Consider the following 24949-nt stretch of genomic DNA (forward strand, 5'->3'; position numbering starts at 1 on the left):
AGCAATGAATATTGAAGCTGGCTCACAAAAATTAATATCATATTTATATAATAGTATTCTAAATATAGACCTACCATCGACAGAGGTACTTAGAAAAGAGTGGGAACGGGAACTAATGATAAAAATTACGAAGGTTAAATGGGAAAAATACCTGATATATATTCACAAATGTTCAATTAATGTAAGACATAATCTAATCAATTTAAAATTGTACATAGATTATATTATTCAAAAACAAGATTGAACAAATTTTATCCAAATATATCCGCCACTAGTGATAAATATCTAGCCCAAAAGGCAACTATAACACACTCCTTAGTTTCCTGCATAAAACTTTATAGATTTTGGAATGATATTTTTGAAGTATTTACAAAATTATTCAAGACAAGAATGGAACCTAATACTGAAATGATTGTATTTGGCGTAATGGAAGATGGGAATAAATTGAACACATCTCAAAATCTATTCCTTAACTATGGTTTAATAATAGCAAAAAAAATAATTCTTAAATTTTGGAAGGGTACATCAATACCAACGCTTAAAATGTGGATTGCAAGTATGTTGGACACCGCTCATCTTGAGGAAATGCGATTCCTTCTAATGGATAAATCAGACCAATTCATAACGAGTTGGTCTCCATTCGTCGTTTTTTTGGAATCATATGGTGCAACACAATTATAAAAAATAACTGTTTCAGGACTGGACGAGGGTTGGTCAAGATTATAAATAATGATCTCCTTTTCTTTTTTCTTTTATTTTATTTTCTCTATTATCTCAACTTTCTTCATTTACTCGTTTTCTTTTTTCACACACTATATATTTCACATCTTTCTATCCTTTACTATCTAACCTCTTTTTCTTATTCTAATCTTTTTTCAATGTAACAAAAAAAAAAGAAAAAGAAGTTGTACATAAAATGTTTAATGAAAATATATATTAGGCACTTTGGTGCCATATGACTGTACTTACTTCTAATAAAATAAAATATAAATAAATAAAAATAAAAAAAATGGGTGGAGAAATTGCCTATAGAGTTTAATCCTAGTAAGTGTGAAGTGTGTAAGAAAGAACTGCAGATGCTGGTGTTTAAATGGAAGGTAGACACAAATTGCTGGAGTAGCTCATCTGTACAGGCAGCATCTCTGGAGATAAGGAAAGGAAGAAGGAAGGAAAAGAAGTGTGAAGTGTTGCACTTTTGGAGGTCAAATATAAGGGAAAAACATACAATTAATAACATGACCCTCATGATAGAATAGTAAAGAAGGCATACAATAGGTTTCTACAGCTATATTAATAGCAAAAGGATAACAAGGGATAAAATTGGTCCATTGGAGAAACAGAGTGGGCAGCTATCTGCAGAGCCAAAAGAGATGGGGAAGATATTGAACAATTTCTTTTCTTCGGTATTCACCAAGGAGAAGGATATTGAATTATGTGAGGTAAGGGAAACGAGTAGAGTAGTTATGGATACTATGAGTTTCAAAGTAAAAGAAGTACTGACACTTTTGAAAAATATAAAAGTGGATAAGTCTCCAGGTCCTGACAGGATATTCCCTAGGACATTGAGGGAAGTTAGTGTAGAAATAGCCGGGGCTATGACAAAAATATTTCAAATGTCATTAGAAACGGGAATAGTCCCCGAGGATTGGCGTACTGCGCATGTTGTTCCATTGTTTAAAAAGGGTTCTAAGAGTAAACCTAGCAATTATAGACCTGTTAGTTTGACTTCAGTGGTGGGCAAATTAATGGAAAAGATACTTAGAGATAATATATATAAGCATCTGGATAAACAGGGTCTGATTAGGAACAGTCAACATGGATTTGTGCCTGGAAGGTCATGTTTGACTAATCTTTAATTTTTTGAAGAGGTTACTAGGGAAATTGACGAGGGTAAAGCAGTGGATGTTGTCTATATGGACTTTAGTAAGGCCTTTGACAAGGTTCCTCATGGAAGGTTGGTTAAGAAGGTTAAACTGTTGGGTATAAATGCAGGAATAGCAAGATGGATTCAGCAGTGGCTGAATGGGAGAAGCCAGAGGGTAATGGTGGATGGCTATTTGTCGGGTTGGAGGCAGGTGACTAGTGGGGTGCCTCAGGGATCTGTGTTGGGTCCTTTGTTGTTTGTCATGTACATCAATGATCTGGATGAAGGGGTGATAAATTGGATTAGTAAGTTTGCAGATGATACCAAGATACCAAGTGTTGTGGATAATGAAGAGGATTTCCAAAGTCTACAGAGTGATTTAGGCCATTTGGAAAAATGGGCTGAAAGATGGCAGATGGAGTTTAATGCTGATAAATGTGAGGTGTTACACCTTGGCAGGACAAATCAAAATAGGACGTACATGATAAATAGTAGGGAATTGAAGAATACAGTTGAACAGAGGGATCTGGGAATAACCGTGCATAGTTCCTTGAAGGTGGAATCTCATATAGATAGGGTTGTAAAGAAAGCTTTTGGTATGCTAGCCTTTATAAATCAGAGCATTGAGTATAGAAGCTGGGATGTAATGTTAAAATTGTACAAGGCATTGGTGAGACCAAATCTGGAGTATGGTGTACAATTTTGGTCGCCCAATTATAGGAAGGATGTCAACAAAATAGAGAGAGTACAGAGGAGATTTACTAGAATGTTGCCTGGGTTTCAACAACTAAGTTACAGAGATAGGTTGAATAAGTTAGGTCTTTATTCTCTGGAGCGCAGAAGGTTAAGGGGGGACTTGATAGAGGTCTTTAAAATGATGAGAGGGATAGACAGAGTTGACGTGATCAAGCTTTTCCCTTTGAGAATAGGGAAGATTCAAACAAGAGGACATGACTTCAGAATTAAGGGACAGAAGTTTAGGGGTAACATGAGGGGGAACTTCTTTACTCAGAGAGTGGTAGCGGTGTGGAATGAGCTTCCAGGGGAAGTGGTGGCGGCAGGTTCGTTGGTATCATTTAAAAATAAATTGGATAGGCATATGGATGAGAAGGGAATGGAGGGTTATGGTATGAGTGCAGGCAGGTGGGACTAAGGGAAAAAAGTTGTTCGGCACGGACTTGTAGGGCCGAGATGGCCTGTTTCCGTGCTGTAATTGTTATATGTTATATGTTATATAATATGCTTGCCTTCATCGATCGGGACAATGACTATAAGAGTCGTAAAGTCATAATGCATCTCTACTGTATATAATTTGGTTAGGCCGCATTTGAAATATTGCATGCAGTTATAGAGTCATAGAGTGATACAGTGTGGAAATAGGCCCTTCGACCCAACTTGCCCTCACCGGCCAACATGTCCCAGCTACACTAGTCACACCTGCCTGCGCTTGGTCCATATCCCTCCAAACATGTACCTGTCTAACTGTTTCTTAAACGTTATGATAGTCCCAGCCTCAACTACCTCCTCTGGCAGCTTGTTCCATATGTCCACCACCCTTTGTGTGAAAAGGTTACCCTCAGATACCTATTAAATCTTTTCCCCTTCACCTTGAACCTATGTCCTCTGGTCCTCGACTCCCCTTCTCTGAGCAAGAGATTCTATGTATCTATCCGACTTATTCCTCTTATGATTTTATACACCTCTTTAAGGACTGGTCGCCCCATTACAGGAAAGATGTAGAGGCTTTTCTTTTTTTTAAAATATATTTTATTTTATTAGAAGTAAGTACAGTCATATGGCACCAAAGTGCCTAATATATATTTTCATAATACATTTTATGTACAACTTCTTTTTTTTTTTTTTGGTTACATTGAAAAAAGATTAGAATAAGAAAAAGAAATTAGATAGTAAAGGATAGAAAGATGTGAAATATATAGTGTGTGAAAAAAGAAAACGAGTAAATGAAGAAAGTTGAGAGAGAAAATAGAGAAAATAAAATAAAATAAAAAAGAAAAGGAGATCATTATTTATAATCTTGACCAACCCTCGTCCAGTCCTGAAACAGTTATTTTTTATAATTGTGTTGCACCATATGATTCCAAAAAAAAAGACGAATGGAGACCAACTCGTAATGAATTGGTCTGATTTATCCATTAGAAAGAATCGCATTTCCTCAAGATGAGCGGTGTCCAACATACTTGCAATCCACATTTTAAGCGTTGGTGTTGATGTACCCTTCCAAAATTTAAGAATTAATTTTTTTGCTATTATTAAACCATAGTTAAGGAATAGATTTTGAGATGTGTTCAATTTATTCCCATCTTCCATTACGCCAAATACAATCATTTCAGTATTAGGTTCCATTCTTGTCTTGAATAATTTTGTAAATATTTCAAAAATATAATTCCAAAATCTATAAAGTTTTATGCAGGAAACTAAGGAGTGTGTTATAGTTGCCTTTTGGGCTAGACATATATCACAAGTGGCGGATATATTTGGATAAAATTTGTTCAATCTTGTTTTTGAATAATATAATCTATGTACAATTTTAAATTGAATTAGATTATGTCTTACATTAATTGAACATTTGTGAATATATATCAGGTATTTTTCCCATTTAACCTTCGTAATTTTTATCATTAGTTTCCGTTCCCACTCTTCTCTAAGTACCTCTGTCGATGGTAGGTCTATATTTAGAATACTATTATATAAATATGATATTAATTTTTGTGAGTCAGCTTCAATATTCATTGCTTCTTCCAATAAGTCAGGAGTTACTTTTTGATATCCTTGTATATATTTTTTCACGAAATCGCAAATCTGAAGATATTTAAAATATTGGTTGTTTTTCAATTTAAATTTTAATTGTAGTTGTTGGAATGATAGTAGGTTTCCCATTTCGTACATATCCCCGATCCTTCTAATTCCGAGACTTTCCTATTGGTTATATGTCTTATCAATAAGAGATGGTTTAAATAAAGGGTTATTCGCTATTGGCATTAACAGTGATAGATTTCTTAATTTTAAAGATAATTTTATTTGTTTCCAAATTCCTATTGTACCATATATAATTGGGTTCTTCTTATATATTGTGTTATTCAGTTTTTTTGGGGAGAAGAGGATCGTTCCTATATTACAAGGATGGCAATCCTCCTTCTCCATTTTTATCCATTCTGTCTGTTGGGTAGAACTATCCAACCAATAAATCATATTCTTAATATGCACTGCCCAGTAATAATACATAAAATTCGGAAGTGAAAGTCCCCCGACCTCTTTTGGTTTACATAAGTGTTTTTTTGTGATTCTATGTGATCTATAGTCCCAATCATAATTAGTAATATTAGAGTCTAATTTAAAAAAAAAATATTTTGGTATATATACCGGTATAGATTGAAATAGGTATAGTAATTGTGGTAGGAAGATCATTTTTATTGCATTTATTCTACTTAATATGATAAGGGAAGTGTTTTCCAAAATTTAATCAACGTATTAAGTTTATTTAATAAAGGTATGAAATTAGCGTTGAATAATGCTTTATATTTTCTAGTAATCTGAATACCCAAATATTTAAATTTTTCTGTTGCGATTTTAAAGGGGAACTTCAGTAAGTGTGTAGGTTCTTGAGGTTTTAATGTCATGATTTCACTTTTATTCCAGTTTATTCTATATCCAGAAAAAGACCCAAATTCCTCTATTAAGTTTAATAAATTTGGTATGCTCGTTTGTGACTTTGTAATATATAAAAGTATATCGTCTGCATATAATGAGATTTTATTCTTTGAGTCCCTGGTATTATAGCCCTGAATATTCGGATGAATTCTTACACTTTCAGCCAGGGGTTCTATCATAAGGGCAAATAGCAGGGGTGATAGTGCACATCGCTGCCTATTACCCCTTGATAGTTGAAATTTTTGAGATAACATGTTATTAGTTAAAATTCTTGCCATTGGTTTATCATATAATAATTTTACCCATGTTATAAAATTCTCTCCCATATTAAATTTTTGTAATACTTTATATAAGTATTGCCACTCTACCTGATCAAATGCTTTCTCTGCATCCAAAGAAATAATTGATATATCTTCTTCCTCTACTTTATGCGAGTACATTATATTAAACAGGCGTCTCAGATTATTAAATGAGTATCTTGAACCTATGTCCTCTGGTCCTCGACTCCCCTTCTCTGAGCAAGAGATTCTATGTATCTACCCGACTTATTCCTCTCATGATTTTATACACCTCTTTAAGAACTGGTCGCCCCATTACAGGAAAGATGTAGAGGCTTTTTAAAGGGTGCAGAGGAGATTTACCAGAATGTTGACTGGAACATGGGGTATTAGCTACAGGGAGAGGTTGGACAGATTTGGATTGTAATTTCTAGAACGCTGGAGAGACAGGCAGACAGAGAGAGGGGAGAAGAAAAATGGGAGGAAAGAAAGGGTAGGAGAGAGAGGGAAGGTGAGAGAAGGGGAGGAGAGAGAAGGGAAAGAAAGAGAAGGGGGGATAGAAGGGGAAAGAGAGGCGGAAGAGGGAGGAGAGAGAGAGGGGAGGGAGAGAGCTGGGAGAGAGAGGGGGGGGAGAGAGGGGGAGAAGAGAGAGGGAGGGGGGAAGAGAGTGGTGGATGGAGAGGGGGAAGACCGTGAGGGAAGAGAGAGAAAAAGGAGGAAGTGGAAGCGAGAGGGGAAATAGAGGGAAAGGAAGAGAGGAGGAGAGTGTTAGACAGAGGAGAGAGGGAGAACTGACAAGCGGAGGTGGGTGGAGGCACTGACAGAGGAATAGCCTGGAGAGAGAGTGAAGATAGTTTATTCAATGCTTTGACCGAGAGGAGGGAGTGTCCACAGACAGTGTGAGCCCCCTCCATATCCTCTCTGGGCTCAGTCCACCTCTGCTAATAGTTGACCAGGTAACCAAGGGCTGGGATCATAAACTTTACACAAGAGTCAACCACAGACGTTATCTCCCTGGCCCTAAACTTATCTCTGGATATCTAGAAATAAAAGCACACCCACGTTAACTTCCAATTTATTTATCTATCTATCTATTTATTTATTTATTTTAATTTAATTTTTATTTATTTATTTATTCCGAACAAGTAAAGACATTAAAGACATTAATAGTAACAAAATCGAAATTATCAAACAATTGGACATTACAATCAATATTTACAAAGCAATGAAAAGAACAAAAGCAAAGTTCCAATGTCCAACTCTGTGTCTGTACAAGCTCGAAAAGGAGTGAGAAGAAGAATAACCTATTAAATCTCACCCCTTTTCCCCAACACTTCTACCATATTTAAAAATCAATTAATAATAATAATACTACCCTAGGCAATTTCCCATAATACCTACAGACATATATATACATACAACTATTATGCTCATACAAACTTCATATCTGAAGTACCCAAACATAATAAACAATATTTAAATTTAATATTTTTATTAGAAGCAGTATACAGTAATATAAACCACGGTATATGACAAAGTACATTTATTGTACATCTTCCGTTTTTAATTTAACAAAAAAGAAATAGAACAAGAGAGAAAGAGCGAGAAAGAGAGAAAGTGAATGAAATAGTGAATAGTAAACTACCAAATAGTGCAGTCCAAAGAATAAGAAGACAAAAACATAGAAACATAGAAATTAGGTGCAGGAGTAGGCCATTCGGCCCTTCGAGCCTGCACTGCCATTCAATATGATCATGGCTGACGGGAACAATCTCAACTACCTTCTGTGGCAGAGAATTCCAGAGATTCACCACTCTCTGTGTGATAAATGTTTTTCTCATCTCGGTCCTAAAGGATTTCCCCTTTATCCTGAAACTGTGACCCCTTGTCCTGGACTTCCCCAACATCGGGAACAATCTTCCTGCATCTAGCCTGTCCAACCTCCAAATAATTTTGTAAGTTTCTATGAGATCCCCCCTCAATCTTCTAAATTCTAGTGAATACAAGCCGAGTCTATCCAGTCTTTCTTCATATGAAAGTCCTGACATCCCAGGAATCAGTCTGGTGAACCTTCTCTGTACTCCCTCTAAGGCAAGAATGTATTTCCTCAGATTTGGAGACCAAAACTGTACACAATACTCCAGGTGTGGTCTCACCAATACCCTGTACAACTGCAGTAGAACCTCCCTGCTCCTATACTCAAATCCTTTTGCTATGAATGCTAACATACCATTCGCTTTCTTCACTGCCTGCTGCACCTGCATGCCTACTTTCAATGACTGGTGTACCATGACACCCAGGTCTCGTTGCATCTCCCCTTTTCCCAATCGGCCACCAATCAGATAATAGTCTACTTTCCTGTTTTTGCCACCAAAGTGGATAACCTCACATTTATCCACATTATACTGCATCTGCCATACATTTGCCCACTCACCCAACCTATCCAAGTCACCTTGCAGCCTCCTAGCATCCTCCTCACAGCAAACACTGCCCTCCAGCTTCTTGTCATCCGCAAACTTGGAGATGTTGCATTCAATTCCCTCGTCCAAATCATTAATATATATTGTGAATAGCTGGGGTCCCAGCACTGAGCCTTGCGGTTCCCCACTAGTCACTCCCTGCCATTCTGAAAAGGACCCGTTTACTCCTGCTCTTTGCTTCCTGTTTGCTAGCCAGTTCTCTATCCACATCAATACTGAACCCCCAATACCGTGTGCTTTAAGTTTGTATACTAATCTCTTATGTGGGACCTTGTTGAAAGCCTTCTGAAAGTCCAGATATAACACATCCACTGGTTCTCCCTTATCCACTCTACTAGTTACATCCTCGAAAAATTCTATAAGATTCGTCAGACATGATTTACCTTTTCGTAAATCCATGCTGACTTTGTCCAATGATTTCACCACTTTCCAAATGTGCTGCTATCCCATCTTTAATAACTGACTAGCAGTTTCCCCACTACCGATGTTAGACTAACTGGTCTGTAATTCCCCGTATTCTCTCCCTCCCTTTTTAAAAAGTGGGGTTACATTAGCTACCCTCCAATCCTCAGGAACTACTCCAGAATCTAAAGAGTTTTGAAAAATTATCACTAATGCATCCACGAAGAATAATAAGGAAGAGAATGCATCACTAATGCATCAACGAAGAATAATAAAGAAGAGAAAAAAAAGGGACCATTACATAGAACATAGAAACATAGATACCTAACATCCTCTAACACCCTAAATACGTGTTGATATACATAGAAACATAGATACCTAACACCCTCTAACACCTAAACATAATACCTGCTTCATTTCTCACCACACCCATCACCCTGTCCGTGAATCGGTTTAATTCCAGAATTGTGTTGCACCATACTATACTTGTAATGAATCAATGAAAGGAGACCATATCTTTAAAAATTGCTCTGATTTTCCTGCTAAGCCGAGTCTCATATCTTCAAGATGTAGCTACTCAGACATGCTTGTAATCCACATTTTGAGAGTTGGGGTAGAAGCATTTTTCCAAAATTTAAGTATACGTTTTTTTGCCATTATCAGGCCATAATTAAGGAAACGTCTTTGAAATATTGATAGCAGCGCAGACTCCTGTTATTCCAAGAATAATCAATTCTGTGTGGGGGTCCAGTTTTGTTTTTAATAATTTTGAGAAGATTTCAAAGATTTCTTTCCAAAATTTATGACGTTTTATACAAGAGGCAAAGGAGTGTGTTATAGTTGCATCTTGAGATAAGTCTGATTTGTCGCAGATGGGAGAACGGGAAAGAGAGAGAGGGGGAAGAGGGAGGAGAGAGAGAGGGGAGGGAGAGAGAGAGGGGGGAGAGAGAGTGGGGGGGAGAGGGAGGGGGGAAGAGAGGGGAATGGAGAGGGGGAAGACAGGGAAGAAAGAGAAAAAGGAGGAAGTGGAAGAGGGGAAATAGAGAGAAAGGAAGAGAGGAGGCGGGTGTTAGACAGGGGAGAGAGGGAGAACTGACAAACGGAGGTGGGGGGGAGGCACTGACAGAGGAATAGCCTGGAGAGAGAGAGTGAAGATAATTCATTCAATGCTTTGGACGAGAGGAGGGAGTGTCCACAGACAGTGTGAGCCCCCTCCACATCCTCTCTGGGCTCAGTCCACCTCTGCTAATAGTTGACTAGGTAAACAAGAGCTGGGTTCATAAACTTTACACAAGTCAACAACAGACGTTATCTCCCTGGCCTTAAACTTATCTCTGGATATCTAGAAAACAAGCACACCCACGTTAACTTCCAATTTATTGACCATCGCTCCATCATTAACACTATAATCCCATCCAAACCCATCTCCAAACTCGTGGGCCAAGGCGTACCCACCCCCCCTCTGCCACTGGATCCTCTGTGTTCTGACCCACACACCACAGCCAGTGAGTATGGGCGACAACACCTCCACAGTAATATTCTACACCGATGCCCGGCAAAGATGTGTTCTCAGCCCACCACCACACTCCCCACACACTCACGACTCCACGGTCAAATTTGGCTCCAACTCCATGTACAGGTTTGCAGATGATGCCACTGTAGTGGGACGCATCACAAACAATGATGAACAATGACGAGACAGAGTCAAGGAAGGGGATAGAGAGCTTAGATTCATGGTGTCAGGACAATAACCTCTCCCTCAATGTCAGCCAGACAAAGGGGCAAAATGTTTGAGAGAAACATAGAAAAATAGACGCAGGAGTAGGCCATTCGGCCCTGCGAGCCAGCACCGCCATTCAATATGATCATGGCTGATCATCTAAAATCAGTACCCTGTTCCTGCATTTACCCCATATCCCTTGATTCCTTTAAAAACATAGAAACATGGAAAATAGGTGCAGGAGTAGGCCATTCGGCCCTTCAAGCCTGCACAGCCATTCAATATGATCATGGCTGATCATTCAACTCAGTATCCTGTACCTGCATTCTCTCCATACCCCCTGATCCCTTTCGCCACAAGGGCCACATCTAACTCCCTCTTAAATATAGCCAATGAACTGGCCTCAATACCTTCTGTGGCAGAGAATTTCAGAGATTCACCACTCTCTGTGTGAAAAATGTTTTCCTCATCTCAGTCCTAAAGGAATTCCCCCTTATCCTTAAACTGTGACCCCTTGTTCTGGACCTCCCCAACATCGGGAACAATCTTCTTGCATCTAGCCTGTCCAGCCCCTTAAGAATTTTGTACGTTTCTATAAGATCCCCCCTTAATCTTCTAAATTCTAGCGAGTACAAGTTGAGTATCCAGTCTTTCTTCATATGAAAGTCCTGACATCCCAGGAATCAGTCTGGTGAACCTTGTCTGTACTCCCTCTATGGCAAGAATGTCTTTCCTCAGATTTGGAGACCAAAACTGTACGCAATACTCCAGGTGTGGTCTCACCAAAACCCTGTACAACTGCAGTAGAACCTCCATCATCCTATACTCAAATCCTTTTGCTATGAAGAGTTAGATTTAGCCCTCTGAGCTAAATCTAACTCTTCATAGCTTCAAGTTCCTTGGCATTAGTATATGAAGGTAGACAAATCTCCATGGCCTGATCAGATGCATCCAAGGACATTGTGGGAAACCAGAGAGGAAATTGCGGGAGCCCTGGTTGAGATTTACGAGTCGTATTTTAACACAGGAGAGATGCTGGAAGACTGGAATGTGGCAAATGTGCCTCTATTCAAGAAGGGCAGCAGGTAAAATGCTTGGAACTATAGGTCAGTGAGCTTAACATCTGTAGTTGGAAAGTTACTGGAGAATATTCTGAGGGATAGTATATACAGGTGCACAACCTTTTATCCGAAAGCCTTGGGACCAGACACGTTTCGTAATTCAGAATTTGTCGGTCTTCGGAATGGAATTTTTTTAGCGTAGATTTTAATGGCTGGCTCAGTGGTAGAGTGCTCGGCTCATATCCGCAAGGTCGCGAGTTTGCGCCTTGATCCCGGCAGTAAACTCGGTCGCGAGTTTGAGTCTTCAATGTAGTTTTTTCTTGCAGAATAAATGTTTGTATGAAATGCAGTGTAGGAGAGGTGTACTGACTGTGTGGGCAGAACTTTGGAAGTGATTGCCCACCTGTCTAAAAAGCCGCTGTGTCTCCCTGTCCCTGGGATAGCAGGGGGCGATCAAACAGCACAATACCCCCCTCCCCCTCCAACTCCAGAGGAATCCGCTCCCCAATGGGCCGCTACGGCGACAAGTGGCAATTTGCCCACAGCCCGAGCTGCGCCCCCTCATCCGCCACCCCAAGAACAAGACGTACCTTGCACACCATCAGCTTCTGCCCCTAAGTGTTCCTCTGGAGTTGGAGCGTGGCTGGGCTGGAGTTGCTGCTGGCTGTGGGTCTCTGGGATCTCCGTGCTTGCAGTGGGCCTGGGGGTCGGTGTCCCGTTGGTCCTGACGTCTCCGGCCACCCCCCTGGACTGGAGCTGAGACTGGAAACTGTACCGCCCTTGCCCCCTCCCTCTGCAACTGCAAACAACCCACTCTCCTGCAAGGGCGGTACAGTTCCCGGAGGATGGCAGGTGGCCGGAGACGTCAAGACCAACAGGAACCCGCTCCCCGATGGGCCCCTACGACGCCCCGAGCTGCGCCCCATCATCCGCAACCCAGGTTCCTCTGTAGTTGGAGCGGGGATGGCCTGGGCTGCTGTTGGCTGTGGGTCTCTGGGATCTCCGTGCTTGCAGTGGGCCTGGGGGTCGGTGTCCCGATGAGGGGGCGTAGCTCGGGGAAAGGCTTCTGGTGGTCCTGACGTCTCCGGCCAGTTTGCAGTTTTCCTCTGGAGTTGGAACGGGGCTGGGCTGCTGCTGGCTGTGGGTCTCTGGGATCTCAGTGCTTGCGGTGGGCCTGGGGGTCGGTGTCCCGTTGGTCCTGACGTCTCCGGTGACTGGCACGGTCCTGCTGCAATCGCCGACGTGAAGACAGTGCAAAGCCCCCGCGCCGGTTCAATGGGCGGGGAGCTGGAGAGGGGAGGGAAGGGGTCACACACATGGCCGGGAAGCAGAGGGGTGTAGGTGGGGTGATACTGAAGCGAGCGACAATCTGCTGCTGCCTGCCCCGCTGAGTTAAAAAGTTCCCACGCAAGACTCACGAAACACTGTGTATCGTGAGTCTACCGTGGGAACTTTTTAACTCAGCGGGCAGGCAGCAGCATATTGTCAATTATTAACCCTCCCGCGCAATATACCCTCACCTTCTCTTTTATGAATGGGGATTTAGTTCCCCTTTCTTCGAGGACCGACCGGAGGTTCCGCTGTCACCTCTGCGGGCCGCCCTCGGTGAACGTTTTCAAGGACCTTTCTTCAAGGACCGAAAAAATGGCCGCTATTCGGAGGTTTTCGTTATTTGGATCTTCGGATAAAAGGTTGTGCACCTGTACATGCATTTAGATGGACAAGGGTTGATTCGGGATAGTCAGCATGGTTTTGCACATGGGAGGTCGTGTCTCGCAAATCTGATTGAGTTATTTGTAGACGAGTTAGGGCAGCATGGTAGTGCAGCGGTAGAGTTGCTGCCTTACAGCGCTTACAGCACCGGAGACATGGGTTCGATCTTGACTATGGTGCTGCCTGTATGGAGTTTGTACATTCTCCCCGTGGCCTGCGTGGGTTTTCACCGGGATCTTCGAAGATTTACAGGTATGTAAGTAAATTGGCTTGGTAAATGTAAAAATTGTCACTCGAGTATGTTGGATAGTGTTAATATGCAGGGATCGCTGGTCGGCACAGACCCGGTGGGCCATAGGGCCTGTTTCCGCGCTGTATCTCTAAACTAAACTAAATGTGATTAAGAAGTCGGTGAGGACAGAGATGTAGATGTACATATGGACTTCAGCATTCGACAAGGTTCTGTATGGTAGGTAGACACAAAATGCTGGAGTAACTCAGCGGGACATGTAGTCTCTCTGGAGAGGGTGACGTTTCGGGTCGAGGCCCTTCTTCAGATTCTGCATGGTAGGGGGCTCTGGAAGGCTACATCGCATGGGATCCAAGGGGAGATACAATAGCTCAATGGATAGAAAATTGGCTTCATGGAAGGAAGCAGAGGGTGCTGGTGGAAGGTTGCTTCTCGGACTGGAGGCCTGTGACTAATGATGTGCCTAGGGTTTGGTGCTGGGCTTGTTACTGTTTCTCATCAATATCAATGATTGGAATGAGAACATACACAGCAAGATTAGCAAGTTTGCTAATGATTCAAAAGTGGGCGGTTTTGCAGATAGTGAAGATGGTTGTGAAAAATTGCAGCAGGATCTTGATCAATTGGCCAGGTGGGCTGAGGAATGGTTGATAGAATTTAATAGAGAAATGTGAGGTTTGCAATTTGGGGATTCTAACATGGGCAGTGAATGGTAGGGCTCTTGGGAGTGTTGTAGAGCAGAGGGATCTAGGAGTACAGGTGCATGGTTCCTTGAAGTTGGAGTCGCATGTAGATGGGTGGTCAAAAAGGCTTTTGACACATTGGCTTGTCTCAATCAGTGTATTGAGTTAAAAGTTGGGAGGTCATGTTGCAGTTGTATGAGACATTGGTGAGGCCGCATTTAGAGTATTTTGTTCAGTTCTAGGCACCATGCTATAGGAAAGATGTTGTCAAGCTGGAAATGGCACATAAGATTTACGATGATGTTGCCAGGACTAGAGGGTCTGAGGTACAAGGAGAGGCTGAGTAGACTGGTACTCTTTTCCTTGGAGTGCAGGAGGACCAGGGGTGATCATATAAAGGTGTATAAATGCATGAGAGGAATAGATTAGGTACATGCACAGAGTCCCTTGCCCAGAGTAGATGAATCGAGGACCAGAGGACATAGGTTTAAGGTGAAGGGGAAAAGATTTAATAGGAACCTAAGGCGTGCTTTTTCATACAAAGTTGTGGTGGGTATATGGAATAACCTGCCAGAGGAAGTAGCTGAGGCAGGAACCATCCCAATATTTAAGAAACAGTTAAATAGGTACATGGATAGGACAGGTTTGGAGAGATATGGACAAGCGGGACTAGTGTAGCTGGGACATGTTGGCCGGTGTGGGCAAGTTGGGCCGAAGGGCCTTTTTCCACACTGTATCACTCTCTGATTCTAATATTACCAACGATCTGTGGTAGACCAATTTCTTTGATGTGACAGCCATGAAAGCACACCAACGCCTCTCCTTCCACAGAAGAGTAAAGTGTGGCATGTCTCCAAAGGCTCTTAGCAACTTCTCCAAATGCACTGTAGAAAACCAACTGTCAGGTTGTATCACAGCTTGGTTTGGGAACAGCTCTGCCCAAGATTGCAAGAAGCTGCAGAGAGTTATGGATGTAGCCCAGTCCATCACATAGACCAGACTTGCCACCATTGACTCCATGTAAGTTTTACACTGCCTTGGGAGAACAGTCATCAGAATTATGGACCACTCGTATTCCGGTCATTCTCTCTTCTCCCATTGCCCTTCAGGCAGAAAATACAGACGTTTGAAATCACCAGATTCAGGAACACATTCATCCCCTCTGTTGTCAGACTTCTTCAGACGGATTATCGTTGGGGAAGAGAAGTAGAGGTGGGTCAAAGTGGCAAGTGATAGACATGAGTAACAGGAGATGCAGGCTTACAAAAAGACCCAAAGTGCTGGAGTCTCAGCGGCTCACAGAGCTGGAAGGAGTCTGACCTGAAACATTGCCTTTCCATGTTCTCCAGGGATTCTGTCTGACCCGCGGAGTTACTCCAGCATTTAGTGTATTTTTCTGGCAAGTGATAGATGGATGTAGGCGGGTAGGGGGATGGGCTGGGGTGGGGTTGGGTGGGGGGGGGGGGGGGGGGGGGGGGGGGGTGGAGGTAGTCTGGCAGCTGGTTGGACAAAGCCTTGAGATGAAAAGGCAAAACGTGTACGATGAGGATAGAAGAGGCTTCGGACAGAAATGTCTAAGGGAAGTGGAGGTAAAATGGTTAGCAACCGGGAGATCCAACAGACCTTGGTGGACCGAACACCTGTGAAATAGTTGCCTAATCTGGAAGGACTGCTGAGGTCACTGGATGGATGTGACAGAGGAGGTATAGAGACAAGGGATATGGGGAGAGGCAGGAGAATGGGGTTGAGAGGAAAAGATAGATCAGCCATGATTGAATGCTAGAGTAGACTTGATGGGCCGAATCAAGGGATATGGGGAAAAGGCAGGAACAGATCATCAGCCATGATCACATTGAATGGCGGTGCTGGCACGAAGGGCCGAATGACCGACCCCTGCACCTATTTGCTATGAATCTATGAATGGCCTAATTCTAGTTCTAAATGTTATGAACTTATGACGGGTGTTGCATCTCCCGCGATTGCAGTGGAATGTACCTGGAGGGGGATGGTTTGGTGGGAAGGGGTGAGTGAGCCAGAGTTGTGGAGGGAGAGGTCTCGGCAGAAAGGGATGGGAAGATGTGACTGGTGGGCTGCCAAACCTGCTGGAACACCTAGTAGCTAACAATGTTAATTCCCATTCCCCTTCCCATTCCAACCTTTCTGACCTGGGTCTCCCCCTCCATTACCATAGTGAGGCCACACACAAAATAGAGGAACAGCTCCTCTTATTGCTCGGGCAGCTTACAACCCAACCGTGTGAACATTGAATTCTCAAAATTTATGTAACTATTCCACAAATTTGCCCCTTCCCTCTCCCCACCCCCCCTCCCCTGTGCTTCACCTGGATAACTACCCATTTTTCCCTTCCTTTACCTTAGTTTACAAAATCATGAGAGGAATAGATTGGGCAAACGCACCGAATCTCTTGCCCAGATTTGTGGAATCGAGGGCCTGAGGACATAGGTTTAAGGTGAAGGGGGAAATTGAATAGGAACCTGAGGGGTAACTTTTTTACACATAGGTTGTGGGTGTATAAAACAAGCTGCTGGAGGAGGTAGTTGAGACAGTCACTAGAATTTAGAAGTTTGAGGGGGGATCTTATAGAAACTTACAAAATTCTTAAGGGGTTGGACAGGCTAGATGCAGGAATATTGTTCCTGATGTTGGGGAAGTCCAGAACAAGGGGTCACAGTTTAAGGATAAGGGGGAAATCTTTTAGGACCGAGATGAGAAAAACATTTTTCACACAGAGAGTGGTGAATCTCTGGAATTCTCTGCCACAGAATGTAGTTGAGGCCAGTTCATTGGCTATATTTAAGAGGGAGTTAGATGTGACCCTTGTTATGGAGAGAAGGCAGGTACAGGATACTGAGTTGGATGATCAGCCATGATCATATTGAATGGCAGTGCAGGCTCGAAGGGCCGAATGGCCTACTCCTGCACCTATTTTCTATGCTATCACAATGTTTAAGAAACATTTAGACAGGTACATGGATACGGCCGGTTTATAGGCATATGGGCCAAATGCAGGCGGGTGGGACTAATGTAGATGGGACATATTGGCCGGTGTGGAAAGTTGGGCTGAAGGGCCTCTTTCCATGCTGTATGACTCTCAGTTTCTATGACAGCTTCTTGTATCCTCAGCTCTTTATCTCACATTAATCCCCCCCACCCTCCTCCCCCAACCCAATATCCACCTATCACTCACCAGGGATATGGGGAAAAGGCCTCTCCCCTTTCGAGCTCTCAAACCTCCACACCCACCACAATCGGTCTGAAGAAGGGTTCTGTCCTGAAACATCCCATTTCCATGCCCTCCGGAGACGATGCCTGACCCGCCGATTTACCCCAGCACTGTGTCCTTTACAGCAACCACAGTTCCCTGTATCTAAAGCTTTTCACTGGATGTCTGTTCACATGAAAATAATACAGGTACCATACCAACAACTATGGTTCCCTCATCTTGCCTTCCTTCTCCCTCCTCCTTACTGGTTCATGAAGGTCTTTCACTCTCTCCCAATGTTCCTTCCTGTCTCACTATTCCCTCTCCATCTCCTCTCTCTCCCTTCCATCCCGATCCCTCTTTCCCTTCCCCTCTCTCTTTCTATCTTTCCGTCTCTGACTGTCTATTCCTCGGTGTTTCTCCCCATTCTCTCTCCCTCCCTCCTGTTCTTTCCCCTACTCCCCCCCCCCCTTTCGCTCCATCTTCCTCTCCTCCCTTCACCATCTCTCCCCATCTCCTCTTTTTCATGCTCCCCTCTCCATCTCTCCACAATCTTTCATCTGCTATCTCTTCCAACACTCACTCCTCTTCCCAATCTCCTCACCCTTCCCCGTGTCCTGCCGTTCACTGGAACCTCTCTGTGTAAACATGTTTATCAGCATTGATGGTGAAACCCACTCTGTGACCTTGTGTTGCTGATTTAAAGATCAGTCGGGAGTCAGACTCGCAGTCAGTGAAAGACTGAGATGGACAGGAGAGAGATGGTGGCTGGCGTCCTGTTCCTCCTACTGGGGGTAGTGGGAGCAGCCCCGTGAGTACTGGTGGACAGGGGACAGGGGGTGCGAATGGGGAGGGGGAGATAGTGAAGAGGGATTTTGGGCCGAGGGAGAGATCAAAGGTAGAAAATAGGTGCAGGTGGCCATTCGGCCCTTTGAGCCAGCACCGCCATTCAATATGATCATGGCTGATCATCCAAAATCAGTACTCCATTCTTGGTTTCTCCCCATATCCCTTGCTTCCGCTAGCTCTGTGCTAATTCTCACTCTCTCTTGAAATCACCCAGTGAATTGGCCTCCACTGTCCTCTGAGTGAGTGGGGGAGAGAGCCGGGGTGGGAGAGCGACTGGGAGAGAAAGGGAGACTGAGGAAGACGGAGGGAGACAGGGAAGGAGAAAGAAAGGCTGGGGAGGGAAATAAATTCTGGGGGAGAGAGACTGGGGTAGAGCGACACTGGGGGGTGAGAGACGGGGGAAAGATCGGAGAGGGAGGTGGGTGAAGGAGGGGTGCGGGGAGACATACGGGGGAAATAGGGGGCGAGAGGTAGGGGAGAGAGAGAGAGAGACAGGACCGAGAAAGATAGGGGGAAAGAGATGGGAGAGAGAGAGAATGAGAGACTGGGGAGAGAGAGAGAGAGACTGGGGGCAGTGAGAGAGGCTGGTGGGAAAGAGAGGCTTGGGAGAGAAAGGGTAGCAGAGGAGAGAAAGAGGCTGAGGAGATAACAAGATCACACACAGAGCTAGAGAGAGAGCGGGGAGGTAGAGAGAAAGTGAGAATGGGAAGGAAGGGAGAGAGAGAAACTGGGTAGGGAGAGAGATCAGAGAGAAGAGGGATCAGAGAGAAAAAAAGAGAGAGAGAGAGAGAGAGAGAGAGAAAGAAACTGGGGAGAGGGAATGAGGAGAGTTCAAGAGGAGGGATGTCCATGTTCCTTCTCTCTGTTGCTGACACTCCCTCTACCTGCTGCTCTGCTCTATAACACGCGGTGGCAAATTCTGTGGAAGATCAGTGTCAGTCAGGCTGGGACCATCCAGTTTAAGAAGGAATCTGAACCGACTTACTGAATAATAGAGGCAGGAACTGAGTATAGAAATTGGGATGTAATGTTAAAATTGCACAAGGGATTGGTGAGGCCAATTCTGGAGTATGGTGTACAATTCTGGTCGCCAAATTATAGGAATGATGTCAACAAAACAGAGAGAGTACAGAGGAATTTTGCCTGGGTTTCAGCAACTAAGTTACAGAGAAAGGTTGAACTCTACATTCTGCACTGACACATCTGGAGCGTCCTGGCTCATATGTGAGGATGTTATTTGTAGATTTTAGTTCTGCATTTAATACCATCATCCCCAGCAGAATGGTGGACAAACTGTCTGATCTGGGTGTTAATGCAAACATATGCGGATGGATTAAGGACTTTTTAACAGATCGCCCACAGACTGTCAGGATGGGGTCCAATTACTCCCCAGTCCTGATGCTCAGCACAGGAGCGCCACAAGGTTGTGTGCTGAGTCCCATCTTGTATACAATATACACTTATGACTGTACACCAACACACAGTACAAACAGGATCATCAAGTTTGCGGACGACACGACTGTGGTGGGACTGATAAACAACAACGACGAGTCTGCCTACAGGGATGAAGTCCAAAAACTGACTGTCTGGTGTACCAAAAACAACCTGGTACTCAACCCATCAAAGACAAAAGAGCTGGTCGTTGACTTCAGGAGGAAGAGGAGAGAGGAACCTGCTCCCTTGTACATCAAAGGAGACATGGTGGAGAGAGTCACTGGCTTTAAGTTCCTGGGAATAAACATCTCCCAGGACCTCAAATGGCAAATGAACACCGTCACTCTCGTGAAGAAGTCACATCAGCGGCTGTATTTCCTGAGGTCTCTGCGGAGAGCAAACGTCTCACAGCCGCTGCTGTTGTCCTTCTACCGATGCGCCGTGGAAAGTATCCTCTCCTATGGAATCCTGGTGTGGTTTGCTAGCTGTACTGTGGCTGAGAGGAGGGCGCTGCAGGGAATTATAAAAACTGCGCAGAGCATTACAAACGCTCAACTGCCCGCCTTGGATGATATATATAGGGCCCGATGCTTGCGCCGGGCCACAAATATCAAGCAGGACACATCCCACCCTGCCAACCACCTTTTTACTCTGCTACCCTCTGGGAGGCGATTCAGGACTCTGAAGACTAAAAAATAGTTTCTACCCATGTGCGATAAAAGAGCTAAATTCCAACAGAGAACGCTGGGGAAGCAAAATGTAATTCCAAGAAATGCCGCCAAATTCTTTTAAATTCTTTTAAATTCTTTTAAAATACCTATTTATTATTTACTAATAAGTGTACATATGTGTTAATGGTTGTCGTGTTTGTATTTTTTTTAACCGGAGGAGATGTAATGGAATTTCGTTGCACAGTATTGTGCAATGACAATAAACGTATTCATTCATTCATTCAAGTTAGGTCTTTATTCTTTGGAGCGCAGAAGGTTAAGGGGCACATGATAGAGGTCTTTAAAATGATGAGAGGGATAGACAGAGTTGACATGGATAAGCTTTTTCCATTGAGAGTAGGGAAGATTCAAACAAGAGACTTGTTTTGAGAATTAAGGGACAGAAGTTTAGGGGTAACATGAGGGGGAACTTCTTTACTCAAAGAGTGGTAGCTGTGTGGAATGAGCTTCCAGTGGAAGTGGTGGAGGCAGGTTCGATTTTATCATTTAAAAATGAATTGGATAGGTATATGGACGGGAAAGGAATGGAGGGTTATGGTCTGAGTGCAGATAGATGGGACTAGGGGAGAATAAGTGTTTGGCACGGACTGGAAGTGCCGAGATGGCCTGTTTCCGTGCTGTAATTGTTATCTGTTATATGGTTATTGGACCGCTGGCAAATGATGCTGGAGAAGTAGTGATGGAAAATAAAGAAATGGTTGATGATCTGAATACATTATTTTGTGCCTGTCTTCACAGTGGAAGACAATGTGAAGCAAGGTGATAGAAACACAAGAGTCAGGGGCAGAAGTGAGTGCAATCGTTTTACAGAGGAGAAGGTGCTTGGGAAGCTGAACGGTCTGAAGGTGGATAAATCACCTGGACCAGATGGACTACACCTCAAGGTTCTGAAAGAGGTAGCTGTAGACATTGTGGAGGCATTCGTTGAGATTGTTCAAGAATCACTAGAGTCAGGAATGATTCCAGAGGAAAATGGTAAATGTAACTGTACTGCCGTAGAAGGGAGCGAGGCAAAATAAAGGAAATTATAGGCCGATTAGTCTGATGTCTGTTATTGGAAAGATTTGACTCCATTATTAAGGATGTGGTTTCAAGGTATTTGGAACCAGATGATAAAATAGGTCAAAGTTTTGTTAAGGAGAGATTTGGCTGTCAAATTTGTTGGAAGTCTTTCAGGAAACAGACAAAGGAGAGCCAGTGGAAGTTGTTTAATTACATTTTCAGAAGGCATTTGATACGATGCTGCATTGTGAGGCCACTAAACAAGATAGGAGCCCATTGTTTAAGAGGCAAGGTACAAGTATGGATAGAAGTTTGGTTGACTGGCAGATGCCTAAGAGTGGGAATAAACCAGGAAGGCTGGTTTAAATAAAGTCCTATTGTATCGTATTGTATTGTAGGGGGTGTTTTCTGGTTCACTACTGGTAAGGGCTGAATGGCCTACTCCTGCACCTATTTTCTATGTTTCTATGTAACTTGTGGTGTTCCTCAGGGGTCAGTGTTGGATCTGCTACTTTTCATGTTACAGTATATTATTAATGATCTGGAAGATGGAATTGTTTAAGAAAGAACTGCAGATGCTGGAAAAAGTGGAATCGATGGAAGATGGAATTGATCACTTTGTGGCCAAATTTGTGATATAACAAAAGTTGATGGAGGGGCAGGTAGTGTTGAGGAAGCAGAGAGTCTGCTGAAGGACTTGGACAGGTTGGTAGAGTGGGCAAAGTGGCAAATGGAAGACAACATGTTGGTGCACTTTGGTAGTAATAATAAAGAAATAGATTCTTTTCTAAATAAGGAGTGTATTCAGAAATTGGAGGGGCAAAGGGACTTGGGTGTGTTGGTGCATGTTAATTTGCAAGTTGAGTCAGAAGTAAAGAAGGTAAATGCAATGTTCGCATTCATTTTGAGCGGATGAGAATATCAAAGCAAAGATATAATACTGGTGACCGCATTTGGAATATTATGACCAGATATGGGCCCCATGTCTGAGGAGGGATGTGGTGCTGGGGAAGGTCCAGAGGAGGTTTACAAGAATGATCTCACGGACGATTGGGTTGACGTATGAAGAGCGTTTGACGGCACTGGGCCTGTACTCTGGATCTGAAGGATGGGGGGGGGATCTAATTTAAACCTACTGAATAATGAAAGGCCTGGATAGGGTGGATGTGGAGAGGATGTTTCCAGTCATGGGAGCGTCTAGGACCAGGGCACAAGCTCAGAAAAAAATGACGTACCTTTAAAAAGAGGAGGAAGAATTTCTTCGGACAGAAGGTGGTGAATCTGTGGACTTCAATGCCGCAGAGGTCTATGGAGGCCAATTTGCCACAGAGGTCTATGGAGGATAATTTTAAATGAGTTATGGAGGGAAAGGGGGAGAATGGGATTGAGAGGGAGAAAGAGAACAGTCATAATCAAATGGTGGAGCAGACATGATGGGCCAAATGGCCTAATGCTGCTCCCAATTATATGATCTTATGGTAAATGACAGAGGCTTATGGTGGAAGGACAATATTCAGGCTGCAGGTCTGTGACCAGTGGAATTCCGCAGGGATCTGTGCTGTGATCTCAGCTGTTTATGATTTACAAACAAATTGGATGTAAACTTAGACAGGTTGGTTAGTAAGTTTGCCATCAACATTGCTGGAGTCATGAACTGGGAGGAAGGCTGACAAAGTATAGTGGGGTATAGATCAGCCTGTAATCATTTACTTCAAATGGGACTAGGTGCAATCTTGGTGGGCCTGGACAAGGTGGGCCGAAGGGCCTGATTCCGTGCTGTACAGCTCTAAGTCTCTATGGGTCTCACAGTTTGGGGTGAGGGGTCTCTAGGGTGGGAATTTTCATGACGTTTCTCCCCCCTTCCCAGGCACATGCTGGTCCTGATCCCATCGGAGATCCAGCTGGGAAGCCCGGAGAAGTTGTGTGTGGTGCAGCCGGCCGGGGCGGAGGGGAGCGGGGGCTCCCTCAGGGTGACTATGTCCTACGCCCAGGTCCACATCACCCTCCTCCAGATGGAATCGCAGGACATCGGAGCCTATCGCTGCGTCCAGTTCACGGCGAGCGAAGGGGTGAGGCATGGGGGGGGGGGATTGTGGGTGGAGAGAGGGCCCGTAGTGAGAAGGTAAACAGCGAGTGGGCAGATGGGGCAGGGGATACTGCGGGGGGCATGAGACAGTGGTGGGCAGCAGACTGGTCAGGGGGGAGACACTCCAGAGGTCGGAGACTTGAGGAGGGGTCAGCCAGCAGGTGGGGGGAAGTGGGAGAGGCTGCATGCGTGGGCTCTGTGGGGGGTGGGGGGTGGGAGACATGAATGGGGAGAGTGTGGTTGGGGGATGATGCAGAGAGCCCACAGAGAGAGGAGAGACTGGGATGGGGAAGCAATGGCCTGGGGTGATGGGGTGAGATGGCATAGAGAGATGGGGAGGAGATAGAGAGACAGAGATAGAAAGACAGATAGACACTTTATTATCATACGTGATATGTCACGGTGAATATCTTTGTTTTTCATTCCATGCACAAGGTATGCAAAGGTCGCCAAGCTGTAGACCATTCGACCCTTCGAGCTAGAACCACCATTCACTGTGATCATGGCTGATCATCCACAATCAGTACCCCGTTACTGCCTTCTCCCCATATCCCTTGACTCTGCTATCTTTAAGAGCTCTATCTAACTCTCTCTTGAAAGCATCCAGAGAACGGCCTCCACTGCCTTCTGAGGCAGAGAATTCCACAGATTCACAACTCTCTGGGTGAAAAAGTTTTTCCTCATGGCCAACCCCTTATTGTTAAACTGTGGCCCCTGGTTCTGGACTCCCCCTACTCGGGAACATGTTTCCTACCTCTAGCGTGTCCAATCCCTTAATAATCTTATATGTTTCAATAAGATCCCTTCTCATCTTTCTAAATTCCAGTGCGTACAAGCCCAGTCGCTCTATTATTTCAACATGTGACAGTCCCAAAATCGCGGGAGTTAACCTCGTGACCCTATGCTATCCTTCCTCAAATTTGGAGACCTAAACCGCATACAATACTCCAGGTGTGGTCTCACTAGGACCCTGTACAACCGCCGAAGGACCTCTATGCTCCTATACTCAACTCCTCTTGTTATGAAGGCCAACATGCCATTCGCTTTCTTCACTGCCTGCTGTACCTGCATGCTTAGTTTTAGTGACTGATGAACAAGGACCCACAGATCTCGTTGTACTTCCCCTTTTCCCAACTTTATACCATTCAGATAATAATCTGCCCATCTGTTCTTGCCACCAAAATGGATAACCTCACATTTATCCACATTAAACTGATTTTTAATTTGATTTAATTTATTGTCATTGTCTTCAATGAAGAGACAACAAAATTATTTTGCCCTTACAGTCATACAAAAATAAATAAATAAATAAATAAACCACAGAGCACAGTCTACAACATAAACATCCCCACAGCAGCACCATGGTTCCCCACTGTCAGGGAAGGAACCTAAGTCCAGTCAACCTCCTAGCCGATGTTTCCTAATGTTCACCCGTGGTCGGGGCCTCCCGAGCACCCCCTAGTCGCCGCTGCGGGCTGCCCGATGTTCAGGTCTTCTTGCTGGT

The 24949-nt window shown here is 43.9% G+C and overlaps 1 protein-coding gene across 1 annotated transcript in view; it reads left to right on the top strand.

The window, feature by feature from the left end:
• Positions 1 to 18041: 18041 nt before the first annotated feature.
• The window catches only part of LOC116967621 (alpha-2-macroglobulin-like), a 77973-nt gene continuing 71065 nt past the window's right edge, over positions 18042 to 24949 (top strand). The window contains exons 1-2 of the mRNA XM_033014226.1: positions 18042 to 18154; positions 23227 to 23428. Coding sequence (XP_032870117.1) covers positions 18090 to 18154; positions 23227 to 23428 — 267 coding nt within the window. The 5' untranslated portion in view covers positions 18042 to 18089. The remainder of the gene's footprint in view (positions 18155 to 23226; positions 23429 to 24949) is intronic.

Source organism: Amblyraja radiata, chromosome 40 (assembly GCF_010909765.2).
Source record: "Amblyraja radiata isolate CabotCenter1 chromosome 40, sAmbRad1.1.pri, whole genome shotgun sequence".
Taxonomy (NCBI): Eukaryota; Metazoa; Chordata; class Chondrichthyes; order Rajiformes; family Rajidae; genus Amblyraja; species Amblyraja radiata.